Source organism: Paramormyrops kingsleyae, chromosome 11, assembly GCF_048594095.1.
Source record: "Paramormyrops kingsleyae isolate MSU_618 chromosome 11, PKINGS_0.4, whole genome shotgun sequence".
NCBI classification, from domain to species: Eukaryota; Metazoa; Chordata; class Actinopteri; order Osteoglossiformes; family Mormyridae; genus Paramormyrops; species Paramormyrops kingsleyae.
Genome location: NC_132807.1, coordinates 7968995 through 7989185, shown reverse-complemented (window position 1 = coordinate 7989185; position 20191 = coordinate 7968995). Strand labels below are relative to the sequence as shown.

The 20191-nt window shown below is 41.4% G+C and overlaps 1 protein-coding gene across 3 annotated transcripts in view; it reads right to left on the bottom strand.

Annotated features, from left to right (window-relative positions):
• LOC111845002 (protein unc-13 homolog C-like) overlaps positions 1-20191 on the bottom strand; it is an 84578-nt gene that overhangs the window by 57263 nt on the left and 7124 nt on the right. For all 3 annotated transcript variants that reach the window (XM_072717967.1, XM_072717969.1, XM_072717968.1), the window contains 7 exons: positions 15943-15965; positions 15377-15441; positions 13383-13461; positions 10936-11007; positions 6053-6272; positions 4016-4243; positions 3159-3300 (listed from right to left, as the gene is read on the bottom strand). In XM_072717967.1, the coding sequence (XP_072574068.1) occupies positions 3159-3300; positions 4016-4243; positions 6053-6272; positions 10936-11007; positions 13383-13461; positions 15377-15441; positions 15943-15965 (829 nt within the window). The remainder of the gene's footprint in view (positions 1-3158; positions 3301-4015; positions 4244-6052; positions 6273-10935; positions 11008-13382; positions 13462-15376; positions 15442-15942; positions 15966-20191) is intronic.

Sequence of the window (20191 nt, the reverse complement as noted above, 5' to 3'; positions counted from 1 at the left end):
AATGCCTCTTAATTGCCTCTCATCTCTGAGGAGGCCTGTGCAGGCCTGACCAGGCCGAGACACCAATCCATCAGGTGAGACTAAGTCCCTGTGGAGCAGCTGGCTACAGGACTTGATAGGTCCATTCCCCTCCCCTTAATATTGCATCTGTGCCAAACTCCACCAGCAAAAGAAACATTCGGTGGTTACATTCATGGAAGAACGCACATGATGCACTTTCATTCATAGTCCTGATTCTCTGTTATGCAGAGAGAGTAAGGAAATGGAAAAAAATAACAATAACACAAACATCTGTCTCAAAGGCTACGTTCACACTGCAGGGCTTAATGCTCAGTTCTGATTTCCTGCTCTGATTGGATTTTTTGTTTGCCTGTTCACATTACTCTTTTTAATGTGGGCAATATCAGATTTCAATGTGAACGGTTCACTATACTGAACTGGCCTGCGTGCGCACAAAACAACAAAGACGCAATGACACGCATGCGCAAAAACAAAGACGTCACTTTATTGATTTGAAAACTGCCTGGTTACGATATGAACCTTCCAGTTTTGCCTGAACAGATTTATCTCCCCAAATACTTATTAAATCCAGCACCTCACTGTCCCTCCACTGGCCAACTTCTGTGCTCTCCTCCATGTTTGGCACTCTGACGGAGACATATGGTGACTTCCGCCTGCGCAGAATTGTGACGAACGTTGATCGAGAGTGACGTAAAAGTCGCATGAATTCCGATTTTGCTGTTCAGACTGAGGTTGCATTGCACAAAAACAGACCTGTATCCGATTTATGACCACTTCTTGAAGTGGCCCAAATCGGAATTGAAAAATGTCATGAATGTGATCTGAGTCACATATGAGCAAAAAATCTTATTTGGGCCACATTTGTCCTGCAGTGTGAATGTAGCCTAAATGTCTAACAATGACATTTTCCCTTTCTGATGAATTATAGTAACAGACGCTTGCTGTCTTACACACAAACTCTGCTTTGAGTTACTGTGTGTTATTCTCATTGGGTCAGTATTGGTATTTATATGGGTAATTGTAATTTAGTTTTTTGCTTGTGTGTATCCCTGAGCATTGAGAAATGCATGCATTTAAAATGAATAAAAATGATTCCAAGAAGCCTTAGAGTCTGTACCTCATATTACAGAGATTTTCCTAAGGGGCATCTGCATCAAAATTGAACCAACATAAGGGTTTTGATCTTAAATTGTGTCATGTGTTTTCTACATGTGCACCAGAGATGGTACATTTCTGTCATCGAACAGGTCCTGCACAGTCTTGTATTCCCTGTTAAATTAAGGGTTTGTTCTTCAAAATGGTCTAAAAAACTCAAAAAACATCCAATAATGAGTCTGAACTTCGTTACGCAAGGCTAGGGACTCAGTGAAGTGAGAGAAAGACATATCCAGTCAAACAGGATCTCACGCTAAGCTCTCCAGGCTAAGCTGACTACAGCGAGGCAGTGAGGGAAGCCTTCATTTCCTATTTGTTATTTTTTAAATGGGCTACATTACGAAACACAACACTGCTCTTCTCCTAGTTGGGATCTCCCCAAAAACCAAAATAAACTGCAGATAAAAAAGATAAAAGTGATATCAATCTGTATCAGGGTTCACGCAAATCAACTAGGCAACATAGCACAGCCTGGAGCTTTAGCTCAAACGGTTCACCAGTATGTGTAAAAAGAAAAAAAACAACATGCTAAGAAACACTGGTCACTTGTCTTGTGTGCATGACAAAGACCGCAGTAATGGTCTGAGGTGTTGCTTAAGCTGTATGGTAAATACAATCAAATGTACACCTCATTTTATTGTGTTTACTGTTTTTTTGAGTAGCTTGCACTTCAATTCAGTGAATACAGTTTATACAGCTGGCTATTTACTGCAGCAGTCTAGTGCAACTGCAGGATCCCAAGTGACACTTGAATTAGCAACTTCTAGACGCAAACCGATGCCCTCACTCTTAAGACCTATTAAAAAAAAAGGACCCAGGCTGGCTGTTGCTAAGCAGCAGGGAAACGGTATCATTACAGCTGGGTGTATGAAGGCCATGCTTGAGAGGGGATGTCTGATGCAATGAACATCCAGTTGATTACTGTGCTTGAGTTGGTCAGAGCAGAAAACTGCAATGAAGCAAAGTAACACCAGGTCCTCCAAACACAGTGCTCAGGTTTGCAAGTCAGGCAGCAATGCTCGCACTTCCACAAAATCTAGGCCCTTTCTGGATGAACAATCAAATCTAAATAGTGCAAAAGAGTCACATTACATAACGAAAGTGGTTTCCTACGCTGTCTTAAAAATGCACAATTTATTTGTATTTGTTAAGCATCAGAAAGTACTGAAGAATACCTAACTGTCATTAGCTTCTCTCTTTAATTCTCTCATTACAAGTTTTCCCACTCAGGTGTCCTGAAGTAGTTTTCTGAAGGAAGCACTGTTTTTTTTGTTTTTGTTTTAACAAAACACCATTTTGCGGAACTGCTACTAAATACACTTTAAAAGATTATCTGAAATATGGCTTATTCTTTGATAACGTCTTGCAAAATGGTCTAAAAAACATCCAATAATGAGTCTGAACTTCGTTGCATTGGTTAGACCAACATTTCTGAAGATTAAAACAGGCAGATTAAAAAATTATGTTCTTATCTTTAGACTGTTAGAACATTGTTCCCCCTGTTATTCATTATATTATAGAAACTGTCAAAGTACAGAAACTCTCAATGAACTTTACCCGTTTAACATAACGTATTTTTGAACACTGCAGACCATCATGCCCTATTGTGACAAGAGAATAACATCAAAAGAACTGGCAAGGGTTAACGACAGACAGTAGACATCCTGTTCATAAAGTGAGAAATTAGTCTTTGTGCTGGATTATGTGACAATAGAATTTAACAAACGGTTAGTAAGTCATAATGGGAAGAATTCTGAGTGGAATTTAAAGAGGTGTTTGAAGAGTATTAAAAATAATTTACTGAAATGTTACGTTCTCTAAAAATTCTTTAACCTACTTTACATATTGATCCAAACTGTCATTGTTTCAGAGATATTTGTCTCTTTTTGCACATAACATTTAGCCAGTTATGACAGTGTTTCAATCAACATCAGTCACTAGAAATGCTTCTTTATTACAATACCGAGAGTGGATGCACTCACAAGAAGAACTTCTCATCCCAGATGGGGTTGAGGTTTCCGAAGATGGTCTTGGTCCTTCTCTTGGTCTTGCCCACTTGCACGGTCACATAGGGGTCACTTGAACCCGTCTTGTCTTTGGCCTGCAGACCCTGAGCGCACAGAACTGGGCAGAAACACAGCAGCAGGACCTTAAACAAAAGGCAGTAACACAAAGGCATCCACTGCATTAAAATCTCCAGTTCAAAAATGTCTAATTAGCTATGGGTCTCTAATGAATCTATTTCATAATTATATGCTGTAACCTATGTACATGTGATTTGCGTACAAAAGTGCAGCCCAAAAAAGAATGACCTTATATATGAATGACTAATGTGCTGAACTATTTATTGAAATTCTATGCTTTGGCTACTGGTTACAAAAGAGCGTTGCTGACTGTGATGGGTGAATGGCTTAATAAGAGCTCAGAAGTTGAGTAACTAGAGCATGGCACACAAAGTGAGGCTGTCTAAAGTGTTATATACATGCACTGCATGAGTTATTGCAAGTTTACAAAGTGAATTTATTATTTAAGCTCAGAAGTCATAACTTGGAATACCACTGAAATAAAGCTATTAAGTTATGAATATTTGAGGAGAGTCACTGTACAAGGCTCCCAAGATGCTGGTTAGAGAAGGTGTCACTTTAAACTTTAAAGTCCGGACAGGTGCGAGGTAAATGAAGCCGTGATTTAATCTCTCATGGTTGGCATCGCGACAGCAGAGTGGTGCATATGGAGGAGAGAATTATTGAGAAGGTCCAGGTTTGGTCTCCCAGATACAGGGAGAAAATAGGAAATTTTATGTTGACTGGCTGGAAGGCAGTATTTTTCATTACTTTACCTGTAATGGTGATTTTGGCGGACCACTTCGATGTGCCCTCCAAAACTGCCTGCTTTGCTGCCTTCAAATGAGTGGTGAAGTCCTCCTTGGAGATCTGGAACACCTCCTGGATGAGCTGGAACACCTCAGGCCGGTTCCTCTCTCTGATTTTCATCCTCTCCTTCATGGCCATGATGATATTTTGGGTTTTGTCTTCTGCCCCATGCTTGGAGCTCTTCTCCACAGCTCCTGCACAGAGAAAAGTATGCTGCTACTTGGGGAAGCCTCTCCTGGTCAGCCTGGGTGGCTGCTTTTAAAGGAATGCTGTGGCTGTGCCACCTCTAGAATAATCAACGCTTTTTTCCTGCCTCGTTACCCAGATTAAAAGGATTTACCGAGACTTTGAAAAGTGAGGTCATGATAAATGAACCATTAATTGAAAAAAAGTTAAATATTAAAAAAAGCTATTATGGACTTTCTTAAAAAAGTCCAAATTTTCAATATTAAAAAGAACTCAGTTGTGAGTCACACATTATTATAGTGCTAATAAAAAAATTTCAAATTTGTACACACTAGGGCCTTGAGTTAAAAACCAAGTGTCTTCACAGTGACGTCCCACTCAAGCATTCGCCTTTTCAGAAATTGAATTTCTTTTGTCTTTGTTGATGTTTTCATTCTGAAAGATAAAAATCCTTATGTATCATGAGTATCATATCAGAGGTGAATACATAACCAATTTATGTTACTTATATTATGTATCTATATATTTTATAGGAGTGATTCAGGTAGAGTACCTGAAGTATCTTAACTTCATAATCAAAATATTTAAGGATATATGGGTGTAGCAAACAGAATAATTATATATTTAGGAATATATATTGGGCTGTCTTTGTTCTGATGTCTTTCTTTCGGTTCCATTTGCCCATTTGACTGGTCTTTGCTCACACCCATCTCCTGTCTCATCCAATCAACACCTGTTTTACGCAATATATAACGTTTTTTTCTCCCATCTTCCTGAACTTAGCACTCACTTGTCATTGTCCGTGGTTTAGTTTATATGTACCCCTGCGCCTGTTTCCTTCCTTTTGCTGCTTCAACTCAGACCAGGGCTGGCACAAGGGAAGTTACGCTGTGCCTACCACCCGCAGGAGGATATTTGCTATAAACCCAAGGTAAGAAGTGGATTGTCCCCCTGTTTTTTTGTTACATATTTTGGGTTGTTTGTAGATTAGATGTAATCTTTGTTTTGTAGTCAGCTTCTGTTTTCTTGATTTCTTTTCTTTGGCATCATCTGTCATCCCTACCTGTGTCTGGGGTTTATTTCTCTTCTGTTCTCCTGTGTTTCACGTTCTGTGTAAATAGTACATAGGCACTTTAGTCTCCCTTTTGTACATAAACCCAGTTGCACTATTCCCTGTTTCTCCTTGTTCCTTATTCTGCTGGTATGATGTAGCCCCTGCTGAACTCCCCCTTAGACCAGAAGGGCAGGAGGTAACAGTGTGTATCTCATGAAGAGCAAGATGTGGTCAAGTGAAAAGAGAACTTCCCCGTAGGGATTAATAAAGTATCACTATTTTATTCTATAATAAGCAGCAGTGAGGTTTTGGGTATCTGGCTAGTATCTACAGACTGAAACTCCTAAAAATCAGTGGATATCCATCCATCCATGCAGGGTCTTGGTGAGCCTGAGGCCTACCCCAGGAACAACCTAAATGGGATGCTGGTCCATCACACCATATGCTCACTTTGGACCTTCCAATGAAATTTAGCACCTCACTAATTGTATTATAAGTAGCATTACTGGTAAATGTAATCCTGCTTCTTTGGCCACTGAGAGGTAGCAGTAAATGATAAAAACACTGAATGTCCAACGATAAAAAGCATTGCTGGTTTCTGCACAACAGGGTGTCCAGTCTGACTTCAGTTTATTTTAATTGTTATCCTGCTGGAACTGATGCAGCCTTTGGGTTCTCAAACCGGCAGCTGTAAGAGGCAGTAAGAAATTCCCAGGCTGGACGGCAGCCCCCACATAGGGCAGACGAGAGGGGTGGGACTCACGCTGCAGGCAGTCGGCGTTCAGCAGGTCCTGGCACTTCTCATGGCACTTGACCCCGCACTCGGAGCAGCGGACGCCCTGGCGCGCGATGCCCCAGAGCAGCCCCTCGCACTCGTGGCAGTATGTGGGCGCCGTTGCCGTCCACACCTCGAAGTTGTGGGGTGTGGTGGAGGAGATCGGGTAAATTAAGGCCTGCAGGGTTTTCCTCAAGACATGCAGTTTCTGGAAGAGAAGCACTGGGCAGGTTGGTTCTAGCTGGGGCACCAAGAAACTGCAAACACAGACATTATCAAGCTGACATTATGTCCAGTTGCATAGCTGTTGTTTCTGTTCACAGCAATTTACAAGCTGACTTTTTAACCCACCCACCCCTCCAGGAGTGTGCTGCCTAGAGACACAAATGAAAACGCCCCTACTACCTGTGACATCCTTTCACCCTGCCTGCCCTTCTGCCTATGACGTATCTCCTGCCTGTCCTGCTGCTGTACCACTGTTTGTCCTTCTGCCAGAGGCAGCACCAGCACCTGTGTGCTGTCACCTGCCTGTCCTCCGCATTTAGACTCGAATCTTAAAAGTTGCACTGTGTAAATTAGGATTTTGTTCATTTGACTTCCTCTGCCAGCCCCTGGAGGTTGGACTCCCCCTTTGAATCTGGTTCCTCCTGAGGTTTCTTCCTACTAGGGACATTTTCCTTGCCACTGTCGCCTCTGGCTGTCTCACTGGGGGCTTTGGGCAGGGATAATGTAAAGCAATTTGAGACAATGAAATGTTGATAAAATGCACTATAAATATAAAAATTGAATTGAATTGAACTGAATTGAATATTTATACAGCTGGATATATGATTAGAGAAATATTAATTAGCAAATTAATCAGTTACTGCAGAGTACCACAGCGGACGAAGGCAGGAGAAACTGTCGGGTAACACTTTCCTAAGTACCATGCTATTTTCCGATATTTTCAATTTGCCTTACACTTTCGGGAAGTTTTACTTCACGGTGCTTCATTTCATTAGTTTAAGTACAGTTTTTTGGTTAAACTTAAGGGGCTAATCAAAAATCACTCAAATTGAACGGCACTGTCACCCGAAAAGGTTTGTAAGCTACGCCCTGCATCTCAAAATGAGGGTATTGATTTCTGCGTAACAAATTAGCCTTTTTACTTGAGTGTCTGCTCAATAAGGCGCACACTAAATACTGAGTTTCAGCATCTAGCTTTGTTAATGGAGCTTTTGCGTTCATCCACAAAGTCTCTTTTCTTGTCAGTTTGATATATGGAAATACATCATGAACAACTGTTTGTAAAAATTGAAAGTAATTGCTGGTGAAATAAAAAAAAAAAAACAATAGCAAATGTCAAGCACAAACATTTTTCATTAATTAGAATATATTAAAACCTTGGCAACAGAAATAAAACATACTAAATAATAATTATTATTATTTCTACAGCCACCACTGTTCTGGTTAACACGTACTTTCCCAAGAATTCTTACAACAGCCTGGTCCTTCTACGGCAAAATACTGCAAATTTAATTACCGCTACAATTTACCAAAAGCACGCAAATCCGTACGTGTCTGGGGAAGGCCAGGCCACCACATAAACGGCACCGGATACAAAAACACCCACGACACTTGAGAGGCACGATCACAGCTTTGCCGGAGCCAAGGAGCCACAGCGGAACAGGCTGCATTGTGTGTTTGCGTATTTGCCTCGAAAATAGCTCCATGCTCCTGTCCGGGGGAGATTTCGCGAAACAGATGTCAATGTGTTATCTACAGAGCTCACGGCTTGCCGTCGTGCATGGGAGCTAAGGGAGCCGAGCCGATCGACACACACAGAGCCAGCGAGGCGGCGGCGAGGGCGCCAACGCGCCTTCGCGTCCATTAACACTCTCCCCCTGGGCGCGCTCATACTACCGGCCTCCGACGTCAGTGGCGGGGGCCAAAATTGCCAGTGGCAAAACTAATTTGTGTGTGCTGGCCTATGGATAAACAGGGCTTACTGTATGACATTTTAGAATTGCGGTTAAATTTCTTATATTAACAAAAAATATGTGTGTGCGTGTGTATACTGTTACTCCAGGAAAACACATGGCAACATCATTAGGCTGACATAAGCAGAAAAAATGGCAGAGGGAACCAATACTGTGGAGGAATCTTGGATTTAAGATACAGAACGCTTTGTTTAGTGCAGTGCTGAACACCTACGCAAGACACTATTCCTAAAAACGAACAACAAAGACTCAAAAATGACTGAACTGGCCAGTCAAACGATCATGAAAGCTTCAAATATATTTATTTCTTTGCTCTAAAGGACTCTAGAACAGACTGAAATTTATGCCGCCTTGTATTGGGATTAACTTAATTACAACCACAGAATAGAGTAAATAAAATAAGCCTGCCCCTTGTAAACACATTTGTAAACAACCAAATAAAATTGATTCTTTCTAGTCCAATGCATATTACTCAAGCCTTTTCGCTCCTACACCTTCTACAAAATTGATGATTACACTTTGAGTTTGTTTGGGTTATTGACTATTACTATGAAAGTAAGTATGCTTGCTGAGAGAGATAAATAATAAATATGGCTTGGCAGCATATTTGGGTTTTATACATACAATTAACTTAATTGGTATGTTCCTTGTAGGCCATATCTAGAGCAGCAAAAACAGCACAAGAATAATAGCAAAGCTCCAGTTAAAAAGTCAAATACATTTGCTAACCGCTACATACCCTGCAACACACATCCTCTCTATTACACACACCTGTGTGTTCATGTTTCTATTTAGCAAGGTGGGCTGTAGTTAGTACTGAAGGTGAAGTCCACTGAAGGCTTGACCACATCGATTGTGGCGTAACTCTGGCAGACATGGCATGGACACGTATGGTATCGACCTACGGCCTCTGTGAAGCTTGACTGACTGCTACGCGACGAAGAACACCAGCACAGTGGCTGCTCTTGCATTGCCGACTGGGGAATCGCGTTAATCTCGGAGAGACATCCCTCAAACGCCCTCTCAGGATATCACCTGAAGTCAGATTTGCGCACAGGAAATGACTCAGAGAATAATACATGAGCAGAAACACCAGCGACAGGACAAGTAGAACAAGACCCTCCGGCTGCTAACAATAGAGTTCATACAGCACACTATTTTAGCCGCAAGTAATTACTGAAGATAGAGCAGAATTTAACTAAATTTGATGTCAATACTACTACGCCAAGGTGTCTTCCCACCCATATCATGCCTGCGGCAACAATTAGCCCTCAATTCACATTTCCACATACAGGAAATGTCAAATGTTTAAAAAACAAAACAAAACACCAACAGAAATGTACATCCGCCTATACTATGTGGACATTCCAGGATTCCAGGAACAGACTCGGCTCACTTTCTTCCTGTCACTGCATAATCTCTGGAGCGAGGGAATTCTGCTGAATGTGTATGGCTGGAGGCAGAGCGCTTCCATGTCCTTGTTAGCACACCTCTGATCACTGGCACGGCTGATGCACCTTCAAACAGCGCTTACGTGAGCTGAAAGACACACTGGCATCTGGTGGTGTTCAAGTTACCCTTGTAACTGCTGCTGTGACTTTCAGACCACCACAATACACTTACAAAGGTGGTATTAAGATATGCCCAAACATAAATAGTCTTTTGGGCAAAATACATACCGACAGGCTATGTGGATACACCCTCAGTGAGGCTCCAGGGATATGCCAACACTGAGGCTCCAAAGACACTCCCACACAGGAGCTCTGAGGACGGGCCCACACTAAGGATATGAGGACACGCCCACACTGAGGATCTGGAGGTGTGCTCATAATAAGGATTTAAGACAAACCAACAACGGAGCCCTAGGCACATGCCCACACAGATTCTGTGGGTACATCTAACACCGACAATCTGGAGTATCACCCCTGAAAACTCAAAGTTCAATTTATACTGTGCTTTGCTGAGCCAGCAACTCAATAAGAAATAAAACCTAAAAAAATCCATCTTTAAAATAAAAAAAAAAAACACTGGAAGAATTCAAAGGTATCCTGGAACATGTAATGCATACTTATCCTAAAATAAGGTACAGGTATGGCAGGAAAATGTAGCAAAATATATATATTAAAACAAAACACATCTTTTGTCATTTAACAACATGTCTCAAAGAGGAACTGTTTTCACTAATCCTCTCATGAACATGACTGCCTTTTGAGGAAACACTCCTTTGCTATATAAATGATTCCTAGGGACGCGATATAATTAAGCTGCATTACAGTTTTCTTCACATCAGCCTGGACACTGTTTTATTTATGAAGGCAGGAAAGCTTGCAAATCAATTCCAATCAATTAATGCAAGTACTTCTGGAGGTCAGCGGAATGGAAGACAAAGCCATTCATTGATTAAAGTGTGGCTCTAGATTCTTTTGGCTTGACTTCAGTCAAAAGGAGTTTACATAATTAAAGCGGGAGTTTTGTCTTGCAAAGAACAGAGCACCTTTTTTCTGAGATATCCTCACACACAACATGCTGACTTCAAAAAACTGACCAAGAAAACACCATATTTAACTGCATTTGACTGATATATCGATATAAATTTTTCATAAATCCAGCCATAGATTTGCACCATCCTCAATTCCCAGTACACACACCACGGCTGGCAGTTAGCCTCAGAGAGGTATTTGATAACAACTGCAAGTGCTGTTAATTTCAGAGCTGCGCAAATTAAAAATTTAGATCAATGTGAACCGTCGCTAATCCTTTAATTGTCGCCGTTATTTGCGTTTATGCATGGCGTGTCACATTAGTCAAACCCCACTGCCTTCTGCTGGGTAAACACTTGCTGATTGGGCTGCGATGTATATCTTAATACTGCGCCATATAGGAAAAACTTACCAGGTCTTCGTTGTTCAGGGTTGATCTGGCCACCAGAGCAAAGGATACACCAGCCTTTCGGGCAGCCAAAGTCTACAAAAGAATACACAATATTAATATGCCGATTGCAATCTTTGGTTTGAGACAACAGATTTGAAGAAAGAGACCAATTTTTCGACTGCTCAGGGTTCAAACTAAGTGCCGCTGCTGCTTTAAAAACAGCTTCCAGGGGCAAGACAATCCTACTAGCAACATGAACACAACCCCTATAACACTGTGGATTGAGTGATTCTGTAAGGATTCCTGCTACGGGAATAACACAATCTTTCCCTGAGATGCAAAAAATTGTTCAGTTTATGGCTGACTTTGAAACATTATTCAAACGTTTAATTACCTCACTTGGGGTATGACATTTTATTACCTCAAAATCAAAATGGAGGATTGCAATAGAGGTATTAAAATGGCTCCCTACATACAAACCTAATGCATTTCTCCAAAGGTGAAACCCCATAAGTCGGAGGTGTAATTATCATTAACCTCAATTTACTAGATAAACTAAGATGAGATCATAAGATCACAGATGAGTCACTGAAGGGGACCAGCCTCGTTTGGTCATAACTTTGTAAAGAGTAATAAAAAATTACAGTAATAAGCAAAGATTTTTCTTTCTAGAAGGATACCTGTATATTGCAAGCATGGATTGTGTAACTAGTTGAATGCTGTCATTTTAACTCCTTTTGAATCTTACGTATTTTGAAAAAAAATTATGCATGTTTAAACACCTCACAACAAAAAAACAGGCAGAGATGCTGAGACAGGGACTCTGCACATAAGCACAAGAAGAGATACAAGGTGTAGAATACAGAAGAGTAACTTACCAATGCCTGTGATTTCCAGAACCAGATTGAAGAGAGGACAAAAGTGAATGAGTTTAAATCTGGCAAAGACTCAACACAGATCCTAACCAGCAAAGACAACCACTCAACACACTAGGTATGTTTATATCTACTGCAAAGGTGTATTTTAGCCATGCAAGGTGTTTCTCCACCCATCGTGTAAGTCTGTGGAGATGCTATTCTTGCCTTTAATTAATACAGGCGAAACAACTGTTGAGTGATTACTAGTGCATGCATTACACTTCGAAACCCAACTCGTGCTTGGTGGCACCATCGATACCTCTGCTGTCTGTGCTGCAAAGGAAAAAAAAAACCACGCAGGCAAACAAAGCTCACATGCACTCATCTACAGTGACACTCACGCTGCTGTGCTGATGCACAGATAAATTATAGTGTACATTTTGATCTCAGTCCAAGTAATAAAAGAGAGGCAGAGAGAGGGCGAGAGGGAGGTGTTACAGTTAAGGCCAGGAGGAGGTCAGGTTCACAGGACTGAAGGCATCGACAGTTGACGTTATCATGTCAGTCTTTACCATCAACCTTCATTTATAGCCAAGTTGAAGAAGGAGGTAAGTGCAAGAAACTGGAAATTGGGCAGGGCTGAGGAGCAAAGGTGAACTGCATGAACTGTAAGCCTGTCGAACATGCATATCACCTGCTCTGGTCACTGCAGGCATCGTAATATTTTAAAGCACAGACTGTTTGTTTGCCACCTATCAGTGGCTTAATGTTCCTACACCTCCTCACTCCCAGCGTGCCCCACACCCAAAACAAAATATGACGCCGTCACTGTGCTGAAGCAGTCATGCAGCTTGTTGTGGACGGCAGAGCGAGTAGACGACACCAAGTCCGACCTTAAGCTCAACGACTTCATTTGGGCTGTAAAAGGCTTTGCTACCCATCGCTTTTACAGGATTTAAGAGCCTCAGCACAGTTAAATCAAAGTTCAATGAAGTCCTCAGATATATTTTTGGGATGAGTTGTCAGCATTTCAAACAACTAATTACAACAAGGTCCCACAGAATGAAGACGTTAATCAGACAGAAATCTGACAACTCACAGAAAAATATTACCCATAGCTATTATGGGTCCATGTGTGGTATGGCATCATAAATATTTATGCAGAACCTAAAAATAATAGGCAACCCATACTTACCAGATGAATGTAGTTTTTTATATATACGAGAGACGACAAATACAGTCCTTCAGTATTATGTAATCACTATCATAATTGCAAGTACTGAATTTATTTAATTCAATACGAACACTGAGGATCACAGCCGATTAATCACATACATCCTAATAATTATTGGGGGTGGCACGCAAAACGCTAAAACACAATGAAAAGAACTTAAACTGTTTGAGTCAGATCTTGTCATCCTATCAGCTGTACAGTTCACTGATAGCACCTCCAGAAAAAATGCATAACAATAATGTCAAATATTAATGGGACAAAGATCTTGTTAATTGTTCTTAAGTTAAAAAATGTCACCACAGAAAGCGACACGTGCAACAAGTCAAATGAAGAGAAACACTAATCAGAATAAACCTCGTCCAGGTTAGATAACTCACCAGGTCTCGAACAATGGGCATGGTTCTCTTGCGCCGTAAATCTGGCATGCTGTCAATACCATAAAGTATGCTGCCAGGCCTGGCAAGGGAGACAGATTTATGCTGTATTAATATCATAATAATGCTCCGCCGTGGAAGACATAGCAGAGCTAAAAAGGGTCATTTCGTTTATGTGCTGGCAAACACCACAGGCTCTCTGTCATCTTCTTTGCTCCCCCTGCTCTCTGGCTTGTGGGAGACCCCCTTTTTACCCCCAGGACTATGGGGCAGGACTATGGGGCACTATCAAAAACGACGAACGCCTTTTTTTGTTTCACTCCACGGCCACAGAGCCACTTTAAATAGCACTCCCCAGGTGTCGGATGTCTGGAGGCCATGAGGCTTCCAGGTGCAACAGCCAGTCAAAGCGCGGGAGTCACGAACTGTGGGGCCAGTGCCATTTTGGGCCTGACTGTGGTCACTCCTCCCTGCCATTCCCCCGTCTCAGAGATGGGAGCTGGGACCCACAGATGGGGGGTGGTGGTAATTCTGAATAGCCTTATATTAATTCACTACTTTCACATTTTATGGTCTTAAATTACAAGTAGCTGCCAATGTCAGTCCATGCAGCTGTACTGTATGCGATCGACAAACGCATCAGCCCCGATCGCTGCTTAGATTACCATCTGTTTTCCCCCTCTCTCTGTTATACTCTAGCTGCTGTTCTTGGTGTCTTCTCCAGGAAAGCTTTTATCACCCAGTACGGAGCCTGAGGCCATACCAGTGGCCTGTGGTATCTTCGCATCACTCATCAGCCAAAGGTGTTTAGACAACTCATCCATATTCTGCTCCTACACCGACGGCTCCCGTTTCCATGAAATTCCCTGCAGGGACTTCTGTCCCTCATTCGTCATCGATGAGCTCAGCTGGACGGTTTTTTGAAAGCTCTGAAGTTATGCAAAGATTGACATGCTCTTCCATGATAAAGGAAGATTTAGAATTAATACAAAATGAAGAAGTGATGACTGTCTGACTGTTAACAGGCCTACAATTAACTCCACTGCAATAAAACATTCATGATTGTCCAGTTATCTTTCAGCAACTACCAGTTTAACCTGTTGTGGACCAAACTGGGCAAGTAAACACATGTGAGATGCTAACTGCACCGGCCCAGTTGATCCTCCTGCCTCCCACCATAGTTTTCGCGGAAGCTGTATTTTGGTTCGTCTGCCTACCCCCGTAGGACCATATAACATCAAAGGGGTTTAATGTGATTTCTTTTAAGAATGATTTTCATGGTCCAATACTCCTTTGATTACCAAACCATGGCATGATCTATGCAGGGGATTGTTCCAGGCTTGCATAGTGCCAGATGGCTGGGTTTCTCTTCTCGCCGTTGCTCTGCGGCTATATCTACGGTCAGCCAGGTGCAAACTGCCGAATGGTGCTCTCCTCAGAGCAAGTTAAGCTGATATATGGAGCCCACATGCCAAAAAGAATAAAGGGGCTGACAGCACTCACAGCGGGGGAGCTGTGTGCCCCCCCCCCCCCCCCTGACATGTGCCTCAACAAGGAGGCCATTCCAGATGGGTGAAATTAGTGAAGGTAAATTTGAAGTTACACGATATACACAACATATATTACAATGTAATAGGCAATAACGACATGACACACAATAAGACAGCAATAAGTGTGGCAAAGTACAGTAAGCAAATGCTACAACTTTTAGTAATACTTTGGGAAGCGTCTTTATAGGCTCATATTCTCTGTCATCAACACATAATCATCTGAATACAACAGTATCTACCTGTTTGTGAGAAAGCATACTCTCCTCACCATGGTCAGTTTACGTCTGGGCATGTTCAAAAATCATTTTATATTAACTGCAGCTTAAGTCTACTTCAGTAACTGCTGAAAAATAATGATATACTATTTAAAAACTGCCTCGTTTCCTGCTGTGGAGTTTCAGAACCAGCAAAGCCATTAACCGGATTTTCAATACCGGTTTCACTCACCCGCCAGCTCCCTGAAGCCCCAGCAGTTTGGAGGGATCCAGGACATTCCCGCTCGCCAGCCGTGCCTTCACACAAGAGACAATGTACACGTCACTGGAGAGTGCACTTGTGTTCCTGCAGATCACGTAACCGTGTCATCTCTTAGGTGAGGCTTCTACCCGAAGCGACCCGTGTCCAAATATGGCAGTGTGCTTCGCTGTAGCGGTTCAGCCTATGTACATCTGCACAGGGTGTCAGAGCAGAGCAGCTCTATGGCTTTCAGCCAGCAGCTTTCAAGGTTCAACTTTGTGACAAAGATGGCTCAAAATCTCAGCATCATCATGCTGGATGGTGCAGTGACACTATCTCCTGCTACTTTCCGACGGTGCTTATGCAACAATCATCATCATTGCATGAGGGCCATCCTGTTTACAAATGCATCGACGGTAAGGAAAATGTAATGCAGTGGTGAGCATGCAAGGTCAGATGACGTTAAGCAGGCATAAACACAGACACGAAAGAATGCGGACGGGGACGACGATGACACATGAGGCCAAAGAAAAGGCAAGGAGCAGCAGTTTGAAAACCTGTGCGTCCAGTGCAGCGTTATCTGAAAGAGAACCGTGGAGAAAGGGAACATTGTTAGAACCCAAAACCACCGGCGACACTAGAAACTGACAGACTGGGCCTCACAATCACACCTCATTCAAATAATAAAAGCACGCAGGAATGGCGACACATCCTGGGTAATGGGGGAAACCATAAAGAGATACTGAAGCAAATCTTTACAAGAGCATCACAAATCACCAGCTGGAGACACACAACGTGCCTCTCGCTGGAAACCCCAAATAATCAAAGAGCTTCAAAATTCACTGCAGGTACAGAGCAAAGAATATGCACCTAGCAATAATGCAGGCTAGGGGTGATTAAAACTAAATTATTAAAAGAAGTACCACAACCTGGACAAAGAGCTGACTGACCAAAAGAGACTCATAAAACATAGAGGCACCAATGAAAACGACATTGGCTGTGTCTTTTCCCAAGAACAATTCAATCTACCGCACTTAGAAACCCCAGAATCTGTATCGTAATTGAATTCCCTGCACCACCAATATTAAATGGCACTCTAAGTTTAAAATATAAAACAAGGATATGATCATAAAACAAATGCTTTATGAAACCTTAATAAAAAAAAGAACAGTCTAAGAAAAGTCAGTGCCATCAACTGTCACCTCAGTTTACATAAAGAAATCCCGATTAGTCAACAGTAAATTCTTGTCACCCCTCCTGTTGTACTGTGCAGCCAGAAGATCAAGTCACTGAGAAGCTAGATGCTATGTCAACTATACCACTGGTACATATGGCTTTTTTTTATCTGTAATACTACACATACATTCAATACATTTAAATATACATTCCTCCAATATGCCAAATACTTAAAGGTCCATCTTTTAAGAAATGTTTATTCCTCAATTTAGAGAATCATTGATCCAATCACTGATGGTCTTGGGTGCAGAATTTGGGAAAACAGAATCTTAACTATTTACCTGACAAATCAAAATCTACAGAGGCCAATCCCAAGAAAAGGTTGAAAGGAAGGGCTGTTGGAACTGTGTGATGAGTGTTTCATAATTAACCAATAAGGCTGATTTTTCTCCATTGTATGCTGTTGTACCCTGACCAGAATCAGGTTTGTTTCCTGCCTAGAACAGATCAGGACTAACACATAGCAAAGCAGGGGACATGTGAAGTGTTTGCCAATTAGTCTGCTATTATGTATTTGATTTAAATGTGTACTGTGGCAACATTTTCATTACCCGATGCCATTATCGCTGCTTCTCAAATAGCAAACATCTGATGGTACAAAATGACATTAATGTAATGTGCGGGAAAAAAATGTCTTTCCTTCAGTGGTCATAAAAATATCAAATAGCTCCCAAAGGAATTGAATGGTTTGGGTTTCCTGGTTAAATGCAGCAGTGCAATAGTAAAAGGATCACAAAGACTTTGTCATCTTTCATCTTGGGCTTAATTAGAGAACACCACATACTGTAAGCTCATGGAAACTAGCTACTAAGAACTAGCATTAACCAATATTCGGCTCAGTTCACACCAAATCCATGGGAGTCATACTGCGAGAAGGAAATCCTTGCTGGTCACTTAATGATGGTGGAACTGCACCTCAGTCCACAAAATGAAGTGGAGTACAATTTTATTAGTTCCCCAAGACATTCACACAATGTTTACCTCCAAATTATAGGGTTCAGTCTCTCTTTTCAATAAGATCATCATTTAAGATCTCTTCCCTTCAGTGACTGACATTTTACTCAGTCGTAGTGGCTTCTGAAACTGAGATCCTCATATCTTCATGTCCAGTTTTAACATTCACACTCCAGCAACAACTGCTCAACTCAATAAAAACCAGTAATTAGCTCCATTTTAAAAATGTCATACAACTTGCACTTGAATATTCGAGTTCAGCACCACTCATGTTATTTCTAGCAATAGAGCTGCATGAAATTTACAGGCTTAATTCCACCCATACATTCTGGCCTACAGAGTGAGCTCTCCTCTTTTTCGTCCCTTATAAGAACCTACGGCAGGCTTTCACAAGGCTGCAGAAGAAATATTCTAAACAACGCTGACCTGGTTAGAAAATGCCCTTGGGGAATGGAATTAGCATCTCAATACAGTAGCAGCTCTAGTGAAGTGAAGATTGGCCTGACAGAAGCTAAAGACCTGATCAAGGAGCTACTGGAAAAAGCAATGAAGTTGGGGAACAAGATTCGATGCAAAGTCCTTCACAACTTTTGCGATCTTTTGTACATCAGTTTCTAATAGTGCAAAGACAGATATTAACACTGGTGAGAGTCCACAGTTATACCTCATGTAACATATGAAAAAAAACAGTTATGTGCTAAGGCTCTGTGATGAGTAAAATCACAACCATGCATCACATCCTATTAAGTCCTAAATAATACATCAGGGCAAACACTAAGCTGCCATCAGCAACAGAGACCGGTGCGATTTATGACTCTTTGCCATGTCTGTGTGTTGAATGAGGAGTGATTCAGCAGCACTAACAGTCACATGCAAACTCCAAAACAGAAATACAGTCAATGACATAGTCACCGCAAACTTCAGCATATGTAAACAGACACCATCTGTGCCACTACTCCTATGGAATTTACCCAGATAATTCTCTGGATGCAGATAATAGACCAGGAGTGAAACAGAAGGCAATTCACTGTCTTGTGCATCCTCATCATTTTACAATTCAAACTTTTGCTTTCATACACAATATCTCATTGACAAAAGAAACCAACACAATCACTGTAAATTTAATCATCATTCAAACACGGTCACCTCATTATAAAATTGATACAATGAAACAATGAAATGGCAGAATCATTCTCAATATAAATGGAAATTAAATTTAACACGACACAGCCAAGTTGATTGGAAGGCTGAGAAATACAAATGGTAAACTGTTGAAGTCAAAACCCGTGCATCCATTTTACATAACTTATCCAGTGAATTATAGCAGTGAGGCAAAAGATCGAAGACACCCTGCCTGGGATCCAGTCCATCGCAGAGCACACAAAATTCATCTAATTTCTTTTGACTCTGGGAGGAACCTGGAGTACCTAGGAGAAGAACACCCAAACACAAGGAGAACCTGCAAATTCATAACTCAATCCCAAACACAAGGAGGACCTGCAAATTCCTAATTGAAACCCAAACACAAGGAGAACCTGCAAATTCCAGACATACAGGACCAGAGGTCAAACTCACAACACAATTCTTTAAAGGAAAAAATAATACAGTATGATATGAAAAGTGCCAAGCAATAGAAGGGCACTGCAGAATAAAGATGGCGCCCCATGTTCACACTGCGTGTACATTGAAGCTGGAGGCTGTCATTAACTAGGTCAGAAACTGACTCTTAAGTCCCTCTACTATGTAAGAGAAGCCAAAGGGCCTCATCTTTTCCTCAAGAACCTGAAGACCTCACATTATCATGCACATCCTGCAGCACCTAACAGCACTATAAAAATACATTGTGCTTTTGCAACATAATCATTTATGATATGCATACCAAGCAACCAACCAGTTGCCCAATCAATCCATAAAGCAACCACAGAGTAACTGCCAAACGGCATTCTGGGAAAAATGAATAAATTACAAACTATGCACACACTACAGCCATACAACTGCACACTGCACTAACCTAACCACTTCCTAGTCTTCTCTTTGTTTTTCTGATTGAAACAATTTATTATTTTCCTTGGTTGGCTCAGGTCCTAGCCTGCCTACCATTACAGATTCATGCTGCTCCGGTTTATCCCTCTGTGAGGACTAATGGAGGTCAAGGACACAATGTAACTCATATAAATAATGGCTGGAAAGGGTTTTCTACTAATGAAAAATCATCAATCCCTTCAAGAAATACAACATGCATACATGCATAAATGTAACATCAACACGCACACGCAACATGCGTACAGCACACCATCTGACCCCAATACACCTGCCAATGTAAGAGATCTGAGTTTTCCTAAATAACAGAGCCAGCATGCAAAAATATACCATTATTGTCCTTTCCTTTTCCTTTAGCAGACTAGTTCAGTAACTCCACTGACTGTACCATGGCACTGGTAGAGCAGATTCTGGGGTTTCCAGTCAAATTAACAGCCTCTTCCACTTCATGGTGAATTTGGAATAATTACAGTCTGCTGCAAGGTGATTTAATCTTTATAATGTTATATTAATTTATTTGACAACTAAAGTTAAAATAATGTTTAAAATGTATTTCAAAGTAATATTAATTACAAA